This window comes from Phoenix dactylifera, unplaced genomic scaffold (assembly GCF_009389715.1).
Source record: "Phoenix dactylifera cultivar Barhee BC4 unplaced genomic scaffold, palm_55x_up_171113_PBpolish2nd_filt_p 000138F, whole genome shotgun sequence".
NCBI lineage: Eukaryota > Viridiplantae > Streptophyta > Magnoliopsida > Arecales > Arecaceae > Phoenix > Phoenix dactylifera.
Genome location: NW_024067694.1, coordinates 323,060 through 340,914, shown reverse-complemented (window position 1 = coordinate 340,914; position 17,855 = coordinate 323,060). Strand labels below are relative to the sequence as shown.

The 17,855-nt window shown below is 48.7% G+C and overlaps 1 protein-coding gene across 1 annotated transcript; it reads left to right on the top strand.

The window, feature by feature from the left end:
- Positions 1-13,714: 13,714 nt before the first annotated feature.
- LOC103697049 (flavin-containing monooxygenase FMO GS-OX-like 9) lies at positions 13,715-17,740 on the top strand. Its single transcript, XM_039116760.1, has 7 exons — positions 13,715-14,432; positions 14,893-14,963; positions 15,189-15,347; positions 15,557-15,639; positions 15,783-15,918; positions 16,119-16,292; positions 17,362-17,740. Exons 1-7 carry the CDS (start codon positions 13,880-13,882, stop codon positions 17,563-17,565), a joined length of 1,380 nt encoding a protein of 459 aa, XP_038972688.1. The 5' UTR covers positions 13,715-13,879; the 3' UTR covers positions 17,566-17,740.
- Positions 17,741-17,855: the final 115 nt, after the last annotated feature.

Here is a 17,855-nt window from a genome sequence, read left to right as displayed (position 1 = left end):
CGGCAAAAAGATTCTTCCGGGTTTCATTGTTCATAAGTGCTATATTTGCTTTCTAGAGCTTTTATATTCTTTTGTACACTCTTTTATCGTGGTGCTTGTTCAAGTCAAGGGACTTGGAACAAGGGAAAGGCGTCCCAAGCCTAAGAGAAATTGGGGGTTTAGGGTTTGTTGTGAGCCCGGTGTAAAACAACGAGTTGGGTAGTGAACTCGCAAAACTACCGTACTGTAATCTTGGATTATAGTGGAAATACCCAAAGGCGCTTTGGGGAGTGGATGTAGGAGCAGTGAAGGCTCCGAACCACTATAAAACCGTGTGCTTGTGGTTGTCTTCTCTTATCCCTTTATCCTTGCTTTAGTTTATATATTTGTGTGTTTTAATCTTAAATTAGTCAAAAAGTTTTTTAAAACACCCAATTCACCCCCCTCTTGGGTGACCATCTTTGGGCAACACCAGGCATCCGAGGGTTAGGCCTCAGGAAATTCTTCCGGCACTAAGCCAGGCATCCGAGGGTTAGGCCTCAGGAAATTCTTCCGGCGCTAGGCCAGGCATCTGAGGGTTAGGCCTCAGGAAATTCTTCCGGCGCTAGGCCAGGCATCCGAGGGTTAGGCCTCAGGAAATTCTTCCGGCGCTAGGCCAGGCATCCGAGGGTTAGGCCTCAGGAAATTCTTCCGGCGCTAGGCCAGGCATCCGAGGGTTAGGCCTCAGGAAATTCTTCCGGCGCTAAGCCAGGCATCCGAGGGTTAGGCCTCAGGAAATTCTTCCGGCGCTAGGCCAGGCATCCGAGGGTTAGGCCTCAGGAAATTCCGCTCGTTGGTCGGCCAAGGCTGGCGCAAGCCGAGGCGACCGGTCGGGGCTTCAGACTAGTCTGCTCCCGAGATGATCATCGGGTTAGCCTGGCATCCGAGGGCCGAGCCTCGGGAAATTCCGCTCGTTGGTCGGCCAAGGCTGGCGCAAGCCGAGGCGACCGGTCGGGGCTTCAGGCTAGTCTGCTCCCGGGATGATCATCGGGTTAGCCTGGCATCCGAGGGCTGAGCCTCGGGAAATTCCGCTCGTTGGTCGGCCAAGGCTGGCGCAAGCCGAGGCGACCGGTCGGAGCTTCAGGCTAGTCTGCTCCCGGGATGATCATCGGGTTAGCCTGGCATCCGAGGGTTGTCAGGCCTCAGGAAATTCCGCTCGTTGGTCGGCCAAGGCTGGCGCAAGCCGAGGCGACCGGTCGGGGCTTCAGGCTAGTCTGCTCCCGAGATGATCATCGGGTTAGCCTGGCATCCGAGGGCCGAGCCTCGGGAAATTCCGCTCGTTGGTCGGCCAAGGCTGGCGCAAGCCGAGGCGACCGGTCGGGGCTTCAGGCTAGTCTGCTCCCGGGATGATCATCGGGTTAGCCTGGCATCCGAGGGCCGAGCCTCGGAAAATTTCGCTCGTTGGTCGGCCAAGGCTGGCGCAAGCCGAGGCGACCGGTCGGGGCTTCAGGCTAGTCTGCTCCCGGGATGATCATCGGGTTAGCCTGGCATCCGAGGGCCGAGCCTCGGAAAATTCCGCTCGTTGGTCGGCCAAGGCTGGCGCAAGCCGAGGCGACCGGTCGGGGCTTCAGGCTAGTCTGCTCCCGGGATGATCATCGGGTTAGCCTGGCATCCGAGGGCCGAGCCTCGGAAAATTCCGCTCGCTGGTCGTGCGCCTGTCGCTTGCCGCCCGACGGGATTTCTCCGTGGCCAGCTGCGATCGTGTTTCTCCTCCTCTCCAAGCGTTGCCTGGGGAACACCAGATGGGCATTAAATGCTAATTGAGGGGTTACCTGGGAAATCGGATCGCCAGTTGCTGCTTGCGAGGAGTGTCAGTTAAGCGGCCGCGATACGCGCGTTCTTCGAGGCGGATGCGGCCTGGGCGCGAGCGGAGATACGTGGACCTAGGGGTACAGGCCACCCGGAGTGTCCTGCACAAAGAATGCGATTAAGGAGAATGACGCTTAGGAAATCGCGGGAAGATACGCCTCGAGAGCCGGATCGGCTCCGGATTCAATGCGCCCGCATTTATTGGAGCCACCCGCATCGGAACGACCGGGGGGCCGCAGTTTGGCTATAAATATAGGTGCAGGTGCGATGGAGCCTGCCAAGCCGGAGCTGTTCAAGTTGCCATGGATCGTGGGCCTCCTCTCCGGCGCATGGTTGAGAGACCCCTACCGAAGGAACGGGAGGCGCGCCCTTCGCGACTTCCGCCAACTAGCCGTTTCATCTGGGATCAACAAGGAGGTTCTCTCCGGCGGAACTCCGCTCTAGGCGTTTCATCCGGGATCACGTCTCCCCTCCTTGAAGTTCGGCCTCCCGATTGAGCTCCGCACCAGGCGCCTGATCCGGGACCGCGCCTCCATATGCTCTTCTCCCTTGTATTCCTTCTCTCCCCTAACACTGGGGAGGACCGGAATATCCCTTGGAGGTGGCGTTCCCCTGGAGGCAGCGGGAGCTTCGTCTGCGGCGGCTCCTCGTCTTTTTCGTGAGGCGTGGATGGCGCCTCCGGTTGGAGGCAGTGTGGACTTCTCCTTCGTCCACTTCTTCTTCATCCGCGCCGGCTCTTCGTCTTTTTCGTGAGACGCCGATGGCGCCTCCGGTTGGAAGCACCCACTTCCGGCGGGATTGCAGCCGCTTCCGATGGAGGTTTCGGGATCCCAGATCTTCAGCTCCTCGGAGTCTCCACCTCTTCTTTACTTTCTTTACACCCTAATTCCCCTCTGGGAATTCCTTGTAATCACACGAGCACGCCGTTGTAACCAGAAATTATTGAAATGAAAAGTGTTATACATTTTTGAACTGTCTTTCTGGCATTGTCGTTCTACTGGTAATACATCCGCAGGTTAGCGGAATTCCAGCTCCTTGGAATTTCTCGACCATCTAGGGCCTCCAACTGGTAGGAGCCAGGTCGGTTTACCCAGCGAACCCTATACGGGCCTTCCCAATTTGGCGCTAGCTTCCCACCTTCCGCAGGTTGAGATGCTTTAGCTCGCCTTAGCACCAGATCTCCGATTCTGAAAAGCTTCGGTCGGACCTTGGAGTTGTAATATCGGGCCACCCTCCGCTGATACATCGCCATCCGAACCTGCGCCATTTCCCTCGCTTCTTCCAAGAGATCCAGGTTCCCTCGGAGTTGCTCCGAATTGGCCTCGGGTCGGTGCGCGGCCACCCGAGGTGAGGGGAGTCCGAGCTCCACGGGGACAACGGCTTCCGTGCCATAGGTTATGCTGAAAGGCGTCTCCCCGGTAGGGGTCCGATGCGTGGTCCGATACGCCCAAAGGACATTCTCGAGTTCTTCGACCCAAGCTTGCCCCGTCCGACCGATTCGCGCTTTGATTCCTTGGAGGATTGTCCGATTTGTGACCTCGGCCTCGCCGTTGGTTTGGGGATGCGACACAGATGTGAACCGATGCTCGATCCCGAACTCCTCGCAGAAGTCACGGAAATGCTTGTTGTCGAACTGTCGGCCATTATCCGAGATGAGGACCCGAGGTACCCCAAATCGGACAATGATGTTCTTCTTCACGAATTTCCGGACTTGCGCCTCCGTGATAGTGGCCAGCGGCTCTGCCTCCACCCACTTGGTGAAGTAGTCGATTGCAACAATCAAAAATTTCCGCTGAGCTGAAGCGACGGGGAATGGTCCGAGGATATCCATTCCCTACTGGGCGAAGGGCCAGGGTGCAGTGATTGGTGCCAAGGGGACAGAAGGGACTCTCTGGACGTTGGCGTGGCACTGGCAGGCGTCGCATTTCCGTACATGATGCTTTGAGTCCTCCAACAAGGTAGGCCAATAATAGCCTTGCCTCATGATCTTGTGCGCCAAAGACCTAGCCCCCAAGTGTGATCCGCAAACGCCTTCGTGGACTTCGCCGAGGACGTAGGCCACTTCCGAGGGGCGGAGGCACTTTAAGAGGGGGGCGGTGAACGAGGTCCGATACAGCCTCCCTTCATAGAGTACTTAGTGGGCGGACTTCATAACAAGTCGCCGAGCTTGATCTTCGTCTTCAGGGAGGATCCCTTCGGCGAGGTAGGCGACAAGCGGGTCCATCCAAGACGGCTCCGGATCAATCGCCATCACCGCTCCAGCCTCGCCGATGCTCGGGGCATCCAGGGTCTCCAGGTAGATCGCCCTCGACAAGTTGTGCGCGTCTGCGCTCACTAAGCGGGACAACCTGTCGGCCCTGGCATTTTCACTTCTTGGGACCTGCTGGATGTCGACACTGCCGAGGTCGGGAATGAGTGCTTGCACCTTCCGGACGTAATTCTGCATGGTCGGGTTCCGGGCTTCGAACTCCCCACGGACCTGCCCGACCACCAGCTGGGAGTCGGTGAAGACCTTCAGGCGCCGGATGCCGAGCTCCTTGGTGAGTTTGAGTCCCGTGACTAGGGCCTCGTACTCCGCCTCGTTGTTGGTCACTGAAAATCCGAACCTCAAGGCATACTCGACTATCACTCCATCAGGGCTGGTGAGGACCAGCCCGGCCCCTCCACCTTCGGGGTTCGACGACCCATCGATGTGAAGCGTCCAAATCGGGAGGTCGAGGCTGGGTGTTTCCGGCGACCTAGGTTCCGCCTCCTGCACCGTGCACTCAGCGAGGAAATCCGCGAGCGCCTGGGCCTTGATGGCGGGTCGGGGCTGGTAGCGGATGTCGAACTCACCAAGTTCTACTGCCCACTTCACCAGCCGTCCCGCATTCTCAGGATTGCTGAGGATCTGCCGTAGCGGTTGATCGGTCAAGAGGGTGACAGAATGGGCCTGGAAATAGGGGCGAAGCCTCCTGGTCGCGGTCAGCAGCGCGAAGGCGATCTTTTCAGCCTTCGTATACCGCGTCTCGGCATCCCGTAGGACCCGGCTGATGTAGTACACAGGCTTCTGGAGCTTCGCCTCTTCCCGAACCAGTACCGCACTGACTGCGGTTGGGGAGACCGCCAGATAGAGGTAGAGCATCTCCCCTTCTTGCGGCTTGGACAGCAGGGGAGGAGACGCCAAGTATTCCTTGAGCTGGTCGAATGCTGCTTGACATTCGGCCGTCCAGAGGAAGTCTTTCGGGCGTTTCAACACCTTGAAGAAAGGTTGGCAGCGTTCGGCCGATTTTGCCACAAATCGTCCGAGCGCGGCGACCCTCCCAGCGAGCTCCTGAACCTCCTTCACTTTGGTCGGAGGGGACATATCTTGGATGGCCTTGATTTTGTCCGGGTTGGCTTCGATCCCCCGCTGGTTGACAATGAAACCGAGGAACCTCCCGGCCGAAGTGCCAAAGGCGCACTTCGCTGGGTTCAGCTTCATGCGAAACTTCCGCAGGGTGGCGAAAGTCTCCTCCAGATCCGCGATGTGCTGGTCTGCATGGCAGCTCTTCACCAGCATATCGTCCACGTACACCTCCATGTTCCGGCCGATTTGCTCTTTGAAGATTTTGTTGACGAGGCGCTGGTAAGTGGCGCCAGCATTCTTCAGACCGAAGGGCATTACCTTGTAACAGTACAGCCCCCGGTCTGTTATAAAGGCAGTTTTCTCCTCGTCCTGTGGAGCCATCATTATCTGGTTGTAGCCGGAGAAGGCGTCCATGAAAGACAGCAGCTGATATCCGGAAGTCGCGTCGACCAGTTGGTCTATCCGCGGAAGCGGAAAGCTATCCTTGGGGCATGCCTTGTTCAGGTCGGTGTAGTCGACGCACATCCTCCACTTTCCGCTCGCCTTCCGGAAAAGTACGACATTTGCCAGCCATTCGGGGTAGCTGACCTCCCTTATGAATCCTGCCTCCAAGAGCTTGTCTACCTCCTGGTCAACCACTCGGATCCGATCCGGGGCACAGTGTCTCTTCTTCTGCTTTACTGGTCGGTGGGTTGGGTCGACGTTGAGGGCGTGAGAAATGACTTCCGGGTCGATCCCAGGTACATCGGCCGCCGACCAGGCAAATACATTGGCGTTGGCTCGGAGGAATTCCACCAACCGAGCCCGAGCTCCCGGGTCGAGATTGGTGCCGACCCGGACCGTCCGGTCCGGGCGACCTTCCTCGAGGGGAACTTCGATCACACCTTCGGCCGGCTCCCCGTGCCGCAAGGCCACCTCGTCTCTGGCGTCGAGGGACTCGACGCTTAAGGCTTCTACGGGCTTCTTTCCTTTGAGAGTTGCTAGGAAACATTGCCTTGCGGTCGGTTGGTCACCTCGGACCTCTCCAATCCCGGCCGTCGTGGGGAACCGCATGAGCAAGTGGTACGTAGAGACCACCGCGCGAAGGGCGTTCAGTCCGGGTCGTCCGAGGATAGCGTTGTAGGCCGAGGGAACACGGACGACCAAGAACCCGAGCCGCACCGTGGCTTCTGCGGGTGCAACGCCCGCAGTCACAGGCAGCTCAACGACACCTTCGGCCGAGATAGCGTCACCAGTGAATCCTATGAGGGGGGTGGATGTTTTGTGCAACAATTGTCTGGACAAGCTCATCTTTTGGAAGGCCTCGTAAAACAAAATATCAGCTGAGCTTCCACTATCCACAAGAACACGCCTTACATCATAGTTTGCCATAGTGAGGGAGATCACCATGGCGTCATCGTGGGGGGTCTGAACCCCCTTTACATCTTCATCACAAAAAGTGATTACATTACCGACCCTCTGCCTCTTTGCGACGGCTGCCCCTGACACTTCAGTCGAGCCCCCTGCGTTCCTCTCGGGCCGGGGACAGCCCCCAGTGATAGTGTGGATCACGCCCGCGACGGGTCGATTCTGCTCCCGAGGCTCCGGAGGGGCCGGGTCGGCCGGACGCGAGTCTGCGGGGGGACGTCGGTCGTTCACATATCGACCGAGACGCCCTCGGCGGATGAGAGCCTCGATCTCGTCCCGAAGCTGGAAGCAGTCTTCGGTGTCGTGGCCGTGGTCCCGGTGGTACTCACAGTACGCCCGAGAGGGCCTCCTCCCAGGGATCTTCTTCATCTGTCTCGGGACCGGGAGGTCCTCCCGCCCCTTGATTTCCATGAGGATCTGGGCCCGGGGAGTCAGGAGAGGAGTGTACCGGTTGAAACGTCGGGGCGGAGAACGGGGGCGTAGGGCGCCGTGGTTCCTCGCCGGCGACAGGCTTCTGCGCCGACATTGAGGCGTCGGGCTCCTCCTCTGGCGTGCCTCTTTTCGCCTTTTCTTCCCGAGCTTTGGAGGGATCTCGGCGGCCTCCTTGCTCCGGTGGGCGGCCGCCTCCTCGGCGTCCGCATACTGGTTCGCCCGGGACAACAGCTCCGGGAAGCTCCGCGGCAGGCGTTTGTCCAGGGAGAAGGTGAGTCTGCCCTTTCGGAAGCCACGCTTCAGGGCTGAAAGAGCCACCTCCTGGCTCAGGTTCCGGACTTCCAGGGTAGCCTTGTTGAAGCGGGTAAGATAATCCCGCAAGCTTTCTCCCTCGTTTTGCCGGACATCAAAGAGGGAGTCGGAGACCAGTCGCCGCCGGCTACTGACGGCGAAATGGGTGATGAAGAGGCGAGTAAACTGGTCGAAGGACTGGATTGAGTTAGCCTCCAAGCCGGCGAACCACGCCCTTGCCGGGCCACGGAGGGTCGCCGGGAAGGCCTTGCAGAGGAGAGGATCTGATGCTCCGTGGAGGAGCATAAGGGTCCTGAAACTCTCGACGTGATCCCGCGGGTCCGCCGCCCCGTCATAGGGCTCGATCGCCGGCATTTTAAACCCCGGCGGATTCGGGGTCCGCAGGATCCTTGAGGCAAGCGCCGGCTGGGAGGAGATCTCCAAGTCGGCGAAGGGATCTTTGGAGTGGCCCTTCAAGACCTGGAGTTGTTGGTGGAGATCGTCCACCCGCCGGTCCAGGGAGCGCGACCGATGGGTGGGAGACAAGGAGCACCGAGAGGGGGACCGACTGGAGCGCGGGTTCCTTGAGGACTGGGAGGTCTGAGAGCGCGCCCGGGCCCGCCTCTCGTACCCCGCGCAGCTCCGATGGGAAGGTCCCTGCAGAATGGACCGTGCTCGAGAATCTTCCTCGCGCCGGCGCTCCTCCCCATGGGAGAGGAAGGAGCGCGGGTTGAGGAGGACAGGTGAGCGCTCAGGGAGCAGCGGCTCCTGGGCCCGCTGCGGCGCCCGAGACATCACACCCTGCAGGTTCTGCACTGCCTCCGCGAGGGTGCGAACCTGCTGGGCTAACTGGTCGAACTGAGCGGCTTCGACCATCTGAATGGGGGGTGGAACGGTGGAGTGTTGCTGAGAATGTGTTGGAGACGCAGCGGCCTCCCGGCCGGAGGCGCGAGAGGCCCCGCAACCGGAGGCATTGGAAGCTCCACGACCACCTCGCCGTGCCATTACGATCGCTCTGAGATTCGGGCCCTCCTTCTAGCGCCAACTGTTGCTGGTGGTCCAAACCGAGAACGATTGGCACAGCGGTGTGAACGGGGTTCCGTTTGAGTTGCCTTGGTTGGTGTTGATTGCGCTCCACCTTCCACCGGGAAACCTGCAAGCAAGCCTCGCACCACCACTGGGGTAGTGGGGGCCCTCCGACGATCAAGTCAGAGGAGATTGGAGGAGAAGGAGAGATAATAGTAGCAAGTAAGAGAATGCTCTGGAAGTTCTCGCTTACCTCCCCCCTTCTCCCCCCAGCCGCATATATACCAGGCTGGGGGGTCCTTCTGGGGGATTGGTCATCGTGTGGCACGATGGAGTTGCCACTGACATGGCCGTTACAGGGCGTCGTGGGGCAGCGCTGGGTACGGCCATGACAGGGCGTAGTGGAGCTCCGCTTTGTACGGCTGTTACAGGAGATCGTGGAGCAGCGCCGGATACGACCGTTGCAGGGAGTAGTGGAGCAGAGGGTCGCGGCGTGCTTCAGGGGAACAGCCTGTCGTTGTCGAGAGATTGCCGACTCGGGGTCGGATTGCTGGATCAAGGGGCAGCCGACTCGGGGTCGGGCTGTGAAGCCGAAGATATCCGACTCGGGGTCGGACTGCTGGATCAAGGGGCAGCCGACTCGGGGTCGGGCTGCGAAGCCGAAGATATCCGACTCGGGGTCGGGTTACTGGATCAAGGGGCAGCTGTAGTCTTCTTGGGCGCGCGTGCCGGTCACGTGGGGCATGGTGGCCGAGTTCCCCCGTAACAAAAGGTAACAAAATAAAGTGCACCACCAAGAGTTCTACTATCCATCATGCATACATCACTATGTATCAAATCTAGAATGTTAATTTTTCTAGATATAGGTGTTCTATGAAATGCAACTCTATGTTGTTTTCCGGCTAAACAATCAACACAAGTTTTCAAAGACACACCTTTGGTATTTGGTAGCAACTCCTTCTTGGCTAGAATTTGAAGTCCTTTCTCACTCATGTGCCCAAGCCTTTTGTGCCAAAGCTTTGTAGAGAAATCATCATCAATTGTATTCACCTCTCCTTTCTTTAGCTTTGCTTGCATCATGTAGAGAGTATTATTTTTCTTTCCTCTTGCTATCAACAAAGAGCCTTTTGTGAGCTTCCATTTTCCTTCACCAAAATGATTGCTATAACCTTCATCATCAAGCTTGCCGGTGGAGATTAAATTGAGGCGGATATCCGGAACATGTCTAATATCTTTGAGTAGCAACTTGCACCCTGTATTGGTCTCTAAACATACACTCCCCATGCCAACAATTTTGGATAAACCATTATTTCCCATCCTAACACAACCAAAATCACCAGAAGTATAGGATGTGAAGAAACCACCATGTGGAGTGATATGAAAAGAAGCACCAGAATCAATCACCCAGTTACTATCTTCATATGCAAGGTTGACACAACCATCACTAACAACAATGACATCTGCATCAGCTACAACTGCTGTAACATTCTTTTTCTCTATCTTTGCTTCACTTTTTCTGTGTTCTGCTCTCTTTTCAATGCTCTGCACTCTCTTTTCATGTGTTCTAGTTTGCCACAATGATAGCATTTTATGCCTTTCCTTGACTTTGACCTGCCCCTGGATTATCTCTATTGTAAGGATACTTGCTTTTGCTTCTACCTCTTCTTTCTGTCACAAGAGCCTCAGCTTCAGAAGATATTCCCTGTTCCTTTCTTCTAAGCTCTTCATTTAGCATGCTATCCTTTACCATATCCAAAGTGACCTTGCCATCAGGTGCAGAATTGCTTAGAGACACCACAAGAGTCTCCCAACTGTCTGGCAAAGAACTAAAAAGTAACAAAGCCTGCAACTCCTCATCTAGGACAAGCTTCATAGTAGTCAACTGATTCACCAAGCCTTGGAAGTCATTCAAGTGTTCTGTCACACTTTTCCCATCTTTATACTTCAAGTTGACAAGCCTCCTAATCAAAGAGGCTTTATTCTGTGCAGTCTTTCTCTCATACATGGCCTCTAATTTCTTCCACAAAGAGAAGGCATTGGTTTCTTGAGCAACATGATGAAATACAGTCTGATCAACCCATTGTCTAATTTGTGCAACTGTCTTTCTATTCATTATCTCCCATTCCTTGTCAGTCTTCTCTTTTGGCCTAGCCTCATCTCCATGGATAGGTTCATACAAATCCTTACAATAAAGGATATCCTCCATCCTAGGTTTCCAAATGGCATAGTTGGAAGATGTCAATTTAATCATGCCTCCCATAGAATCCTCCATTCGAGTCACACAAGAATTTTATCAAACACCTTGTAGGCACAAAACCTTGCTCTGATACCACTTGTTAGGAAAGACCCCTTCACTAGATGAAAACTTTCCTATCTTTGTGCGAGTAGAATGAGAATACCACAATAATTAATCAATGTAAGAACCACCAAAAATCAAACCACAAGAAAGAGACAATAATTTTTAGGTAGAAAACCCTCCAATATGAGGGAAAAAAACCACCGGACCTAAGTCCACCACAAACCTCCACTATCAACAATAATGGGCTTACAAAGTATCTTCTCTAGGCTAAGCTAGAGGATCACATACATCAAGGATCTCTTCCTTGGATCACAAACAAAGAGTTTATATGAAAAAGAGTTTAGACTCCAATAATAAAATGAGAACAATCTCACCGAGTGTAGGTTTGCACAAGGTTCTTCTTCCTCTTGAAATGCCTTGAATAAGATCTTCACCTCCTCCTTGAGATGGATTCCACAAGCACTTCTCCCAAAATGGCTACTCTCTTTTTGTTTTCTTCTCATCCACCCTCTAATAGAATAATAAACCCTAACCCCTCTTTTCCCTCTTTTTGTTTCCCCTTTTTTTTTCTTTTTTTTTCTTTATTTAAATTGCTGGGTCCCACCTCACATAAGGTGGGACTCGGCCAACAGGACCAAACTATTACCTGTTTACGAATTTGTTAAACAAATACTCATTTATCGATCCATGAATTTCATAAGAAATTTGATGATATTAATTTGCATACTTGACTTGATGCCAGAAATTCTTTAGTAGAAAATAATACCTACAGGCGATTGGCTTGCTCCGTTCAACTAGACTTGGATTTCCAGCATGCCTCATTTGTAGGACCAAAAGAGGTATTTATAGATCAAAACCATCATACCAAGAGACTCTCTCTTCATGAAATTCAAGAATCATATCAAGACCTTAATCAAGAATAATAAATTAAGGTTCATGAATCTCAGGAGTCAAAATCTTAAGATGGTCTTTCTGCCTCCTACCGGGATGCTAACTGGCCACGGTTTCGGTAATATACTTGCACAAACTTTATATACCAGATCCAAACCCCACACTCAAACACATAGTCTCTTCATTTTTCCAAAACATTGCCTTTTCATTTTCCAAACAATTAAAACGTAACCTTTTCATTTTCGAGAAAAGTAAACATAAAATCAAGAAATAAATTAATTTAAAATTTATTTTTGAAATAAAGGTATATACATATATCATTTAAAATAAAGGCCATAGTAATAGATATTATCTCAAACCCTCCGGTGTAGTATATATGCATGTCGGTAACCCGGGCCTCCATAATATATATACTTTTAGATTAGATATTGCAAATCAAATTGGTACAAGCCAAAACCAAATGGTCCACTGTTTTGGAATTATTATTAGTATTCAGAAAATTCATTACACTTCAATCTCATAATACATTGATAAGAGATTGGCCATGTTTTGGAAGTCACATCAACTTTTCTTTTTCTATTTCTTTTTTTCCTCTGTCCCCATTTCTCCCCACCTCATTCAATGTTCTCTCTCACCAATTATCAGTCCTCATCCCCTCCAAGTTATGTAACTCATGTTTCATATCATGTTCTTATTTTACCAGGCATTCCTTTATCTATGTCAACTTGGTTTCTACGCCAAAAACAGCACGGTCCTCCGTGTTCATTTGTCTTTCTTGGCCCAGAAGTATGAAAGTTTATATTTTATTTATGGTGGTTCTGGCTGTGTACTTAGAACCGTTGGTTCAAGCGTCACGTTTCAGCCAAATAATATGGTATTTTGTTTCATTTATATATATATTACACACGTAATCAATGATGACATATAACAACCACAGCGACTTACAGTTAATAAAAATTCCTAGAGATGATTGATTACTGAGTTCAAACTATTTAAGTGTCTTCTTAGCAGTTCCTGATGGCGAACGCAGTATATATACATAATATATAATGGGTCAAAAGGAAGAGGTTTGATGCAGTTTGTGAGGAAGAAGGAACTTCCTCCGGAAAGGATGGGGTGGGGGAGCAGTGGGAGGCCAAAACATGATAACCACTCCATGTTATGTTTATATTTTGTTCCTGGCGTGTAGGTTTCCATGGCTTGAAGAAGGGGAAATCTAAAAGTTGGGACACAAAAAGTTGGGAGGTCATGATTCATCATCAAAAAATACATCTAATCTAATGTCCATAGCGTGCCACTCAGACAACAGAGGAACCGAGAAAATATTGCGCGAATCCTGCGCTTGGAGGGAAGGAAAAAGAAAGAAGGAAAGAGTAAATATAAAAAATTTATATACAGAAGTTGAGTTCAAAATCTGATGCATGTTCAGTTAGGAGAATTACTGCTCAAACCTCATCTGCAGTTACTGAATCAAAATTCCTTTAAATGCCGACCAGATCTTAAGTATTCCGTTTTCATCTTTTCAGATAGAAACCTAAGAACATAGGTAACTGTTTCCCAGTGATTTCCTTCAAGGACAAACATGACCCATCGAACCTAATCTCATGACGTTGTCGGTTCCACATAAAACAATGACTATGTCAGCCCAAGCCCTCTTACAAAGTCCAAAATGCCAGTCCATGCACAGACTAAGTCATTAAGGTAGTCTAAATTCTTTTTTTAAAAAAAAACAGCATAGGTAAAATGTATTAATGGCATATTTTTCTCCCATGCAACTTTCTGTGTGCCAATCTCAAACATCTATAAAATCACCTAAGGTCATGCACTTGCTATAATGATGTAATGTGAATGCCACTCCAAGAAAACTTGATACTATATTGCAATGATGAGTATTTGCACACAGCTCTCTCTTTTTGACCATATCTAATTTTCTTACAGCCTTAACCCTCCATGTATTTTTTGAGAAATACTAACCCTCCATTCACAACTGTGCAGCCTAATAGAAAAGGTGACAGCATGTTGCTGCGCGAGCTGAGCTTCACATCACCTTTTCTTTCTTCTTTTTTTTTTCGAAGGTGTCATACATTACCTTATTCTTGCCAAAAGCTTGTCTCGGTAACTTTCAAGGCATTTTCAAGAATTTGAGCCGCTTCGTATTTCTCACGTCCCTAGTAGACCGCATACCAATTCATTCAAATCCCCCCCATAATGAGTACGGTCCTCTGTCTCCCCACAAGTTACCATATCCATTGGAGAACTCGACATAAAGAAGGCACTCTAAATGAGTACACCTATTGTCCTACTTGTCCATTTATCATCTATAAAGCTCACAAATTGCTCCCCTCCTCTGCTCAGAAATCTAGCTCCAAAGATCCAGCATGATTCCTGAGATCAAACAGTCGACATATGTCTGCGTGATTGGTGCAGGGCCTTCAGGGTTGGTTGCTGCTAGGGAGCTGAAGAAGGAAGGACATGCTGTGGTGGTCTTGGAGCAAAACCATGATGTTGGAGGGCAGTGGCTGTACGACCCAAGGGTGGATGAAGAAGATGCCTTGGGTAGGGTCACTCCATTGAAGGTCCATAGCAGTGTCTATGCCTCCCTTAGGCTTATTTCCCCTAGAGAGACCATGGGTTTTTCTGATTTCCCATTTTTGACAAGAAAGGGAAGCGATATGAGAAGATTTCCTGGTCACAGGGAACTCTTCTTGTATCTCAGGGAATTCTGTCAATGGTTTGGGTTGAGGGAGCTGATAAGATTCAATACTCGAGTAGACTATGTTGGCATGGTGGGTTCTGCGGAGTCTGGCGACAAGATGAAGTGGATTGTTAGATCCAAAGAGAAGAAATGTGGAAAGGTTATGGAAGAGATTTTTGATGCAGTAGTTGTGGCCACTGGGCATTATTCTCAGCCAAGGATGCCAAACATCAAAGGTAGGTGCTAATTCTCTGACAGAAAGTTGACCTCTTTATCCTTTTTTTTTTTTTTTGTATGGGGGCAAAAGAAACATTTTGAACATGATGTGATACACACTATTGCATTCATGGACTCAAAACTTAGTAGTGTAGATAACATAGGCCTTCTGGACTTTGGGATGATAATTAGCATTCTCAACTTCATATAGAACAAGGTCATTTGGTAACGGCGGGGAAATTTTATTATATTTATTCAGTTTGTTTTCTAGGAGCTATTGCTTGGTACAATTGGTAAATGCTTGGGCTCTTGATAGAAAAGAAAAAGAAAAAAAAAAAAAGGCTAAAATCTAGGTCTATTATTCTCTGTTTATCCCTCTGAGGATTCCAGATTGTCAAGACCATAACTAGTAGTAACATCTTTTTCTTTTTCTAGTTTTTTTCCTCGATATGGTACTATCGACATTGTTTTCTCTTGCAGGAATGGATGTTTGGACAAGGAAGCAAATACATAGCCATGTATACAGAGTTCCTGAGCCTCACCGTGATGAGGTTCGATAGATCTTTCTCAAGCTATGTATCATCTCCTCATCCTAATAGACATAGAAGACATTTCTCATAAATTATATATCATAAATTAGGAAAAATTGATGCATGACAATCATTACAAGATGGTAATTATTTCTGATAGCTATACAAGCCACAGAGAGAGAATTATTCCATGAATTCCGAGCAGTTACTAGAAACATTTTTCATTCTGTTCCAAATTGTACACAGGTTGTGGTAGTAGTTGGGAGTTCACTAAGCGGCCAAGACATATCATTGGAACTTGCAACGGTAGCAAAAGAAGTGCATATTAGTTCCAAATCTTTAGAAATCACGGAGGGCTTATCAAAGGTCATTTCCAAATATCAAAACCTACACCTACATTTACAGGTAAAAATACACAGGTTTGCCGAGTACACATTTAGCGTAAGCTCTTGATCATGTCAGTTAAGTGCTTGCAATGATGTCTATTACACCTTTCTACATACATACATACATACATACATACATACATACATACATATACATGCAATATATGTTGGTGATATGCTTCATGTGGTACAATGACTGTGCTGATGGCTAAGACTGTGTCATTGCAGATAGAGTCTCTTTGTGAAGATGGACAGGTTTTATTTGTTGATGGCTCCTCTGTGATTGCTGATTCTATCATTTACTGTACAGGGTCAGTTTCCTTTAATCCCATGGCATATTTAAACTCTATGCAATTTCTCAAAATATGGATCGATCATAACTTTGACCAGCCAATTTATGCTACATCTAACAGCCATTTAGCAATGATGATGATCTTGTTATGTTCCTTTGCAGGTATTCCTATTCATTGCCGTTTCTTGACACTAAAGGAATGGTTGTGGTAGATGATGATAGAGTGGGCCCTTTGTATGAGCATACATTCCCTCCATTACTTGCTCCATCTCTCTCTTTTGTGGGCATTCCGAGGAAGGTGAGTCATTATCGATATTCTGAATTCTATGCATGTTTGCTTGCTTACTTTAGAGGTTGAAAAAGAACTTTCACCAACTCATTCCAATTGATTTTCTTTGATTAAATCAAATATAACAATATTGTGAAGCGGGTAATTTACATTTACTAAATCTTGTGTGCTTAATATCGCTAGGAGTTTTTCTTAAATCCTTGTTGCAGATCATAGGGTTTCCCTTCTTCGAATCACAAGGAAAATGGATAGCACAACTGCTATCTGGTAAAAGAACATTGCCATCACCAGATGATATGATGAAGGCCATTGAGGAATTCTATCAATCGAGGGAGATTGCAGCCATACCAAAGCACAGAACACATGATATCGCCAACTTTGAGGTATCTATTTCGCATAGTTTGAAAACTTAATGAACAAAATAGGAATGAGCTGAGATGAAATGGGTGATCAAGATTTACGAGATGGGTGCCCCTCAAAAGAATCTATAAGATGTTCTTCGTTTTAGTTTTATAGTACATCAACCTGGTACACCTGTGTGCTAATGATAGCTCCATGCTTCATTAGTTCAGCCACAACATCTAACTGTCCTACAAGATGCCACGTTTCTCATCTCACGTATTGTCGTGTCATGACTGCTAATAACATCCTGTTAATTAGCACCTTCAGTTTACAAATTATAATTGTATATAGTCCTAACAGTAAGATGATTCAATCTCGACGATGCTTGGTGACTGTTAGGAATTTTAGTGGTATTGAAGCATGATATTATAAGAATATTTTCACTGTTTTATTTTTTATTGCACTTCATTCCTTTTTAACTATTTAGATGCCAACCTTCTTCATCAGTAGCATCATTCTATGGGCTTAACATGCGACCAGGCTTGCTTGATAAAAGAAATGTAGTAAAATGGTACATCTTATAGTTTTTATTCTTTGAATAGTTATATGAGATAAAGGAGGGGACTACATATATAGCTTTACCACTAGGCCGCAAATTGCTCTGGTCCTATCAACTTTCAAGGAGGTTGTGAAGGCTTACTTCCTTGGATAGGAGAGAGGATAAAAGGGACAGAGAAAGAAGAAGAAGAAGAAAAAAAAAGACTTCTACATTTATCCCACCAAAAATTAAACCCCATGACTTGACCAACTCTGAAGGTTCTAAAAACACTCGGTTGGCGTCAACTTAAGGTAGTTTCTGTATTTTCCCTAAATTTTGAAACTTTTTCTCCTGGATACCAAGCTTGTAATTATGTTAGTCAACTAACAAAACTCCAAGTAAATGTGGCAGGTCATTTCTTATATGTTTTCTTGGCATTCTCTGAATAGGTTTTATTCAAAATTAAAAAAAAAAAAAGGAGAAGCATACATTTTCTTCCTCTCAGGAAAACATGTTGACTGCAATTTAATCCTCAACCACTTTAGTTGTAATGCTCAACCCTGTGCTTGCAGTACACTGATATGTATGGAGATAATTGTGGATTCCCACACTTGGAGGAGTGGAGGAAAATACTCTGCATCTCAGCCGTAAGAAATGGCATCACCAACTTAGAAACTTATCGTGATCAATGGGATTATGATAATGAACTGCTTCAGGTGGCGTACCAGAGTCATCATTTCACCCAGCTAGACAAAGCAAATGGTGCTGCGCTGTAACTTCGTTTTGGGGGACTATTTTGATTAAGTTATTCTTCATTTATATGCTTCTCTTTCTCCAATGTATCTACCAAGGATCCATTATGAAGGATTAGAGAAAAAGAAACAAAAGTTATCATGTAATCACATATTTATAACCAATAAGCAGTACTTTGATGTTGTCCTATTTATCTCATATTTGCTCCATATATTTTCAACATCTCTTGTACTAAGAAAAAAATGAAATAGATACCTGCACGACCAACAGAAAAGCTTCTACAGCTGAATTTGGGCTCACTAGTGATCTCTAT

Excerpts from the sequence above, each read along its gene's own strand:
- LOC103697049 (XM_039116760.1), top strand. The coding sequence starts at position 13,880 with ATGATTCCTGAGATCAAACAGTCGACATATGTCTGCGTGATTGGTGCA. Across the intron at positions 15,640-15,782 it reads TCTATCATTTACTGTACAGG|GTATTCCTATTCATTGCCGT; the intron begins GTCAGTTTCCTT and ends GTTCCTTTGCAG. Across the intron at positions 15,919-16,118 it reads TTGTGGGCATTCCGAGGAAG|ATCATAGGGTTTCCCTTCTT; the intron begins GTGAGTCATTAT and ends TCCTTGTTGCAG.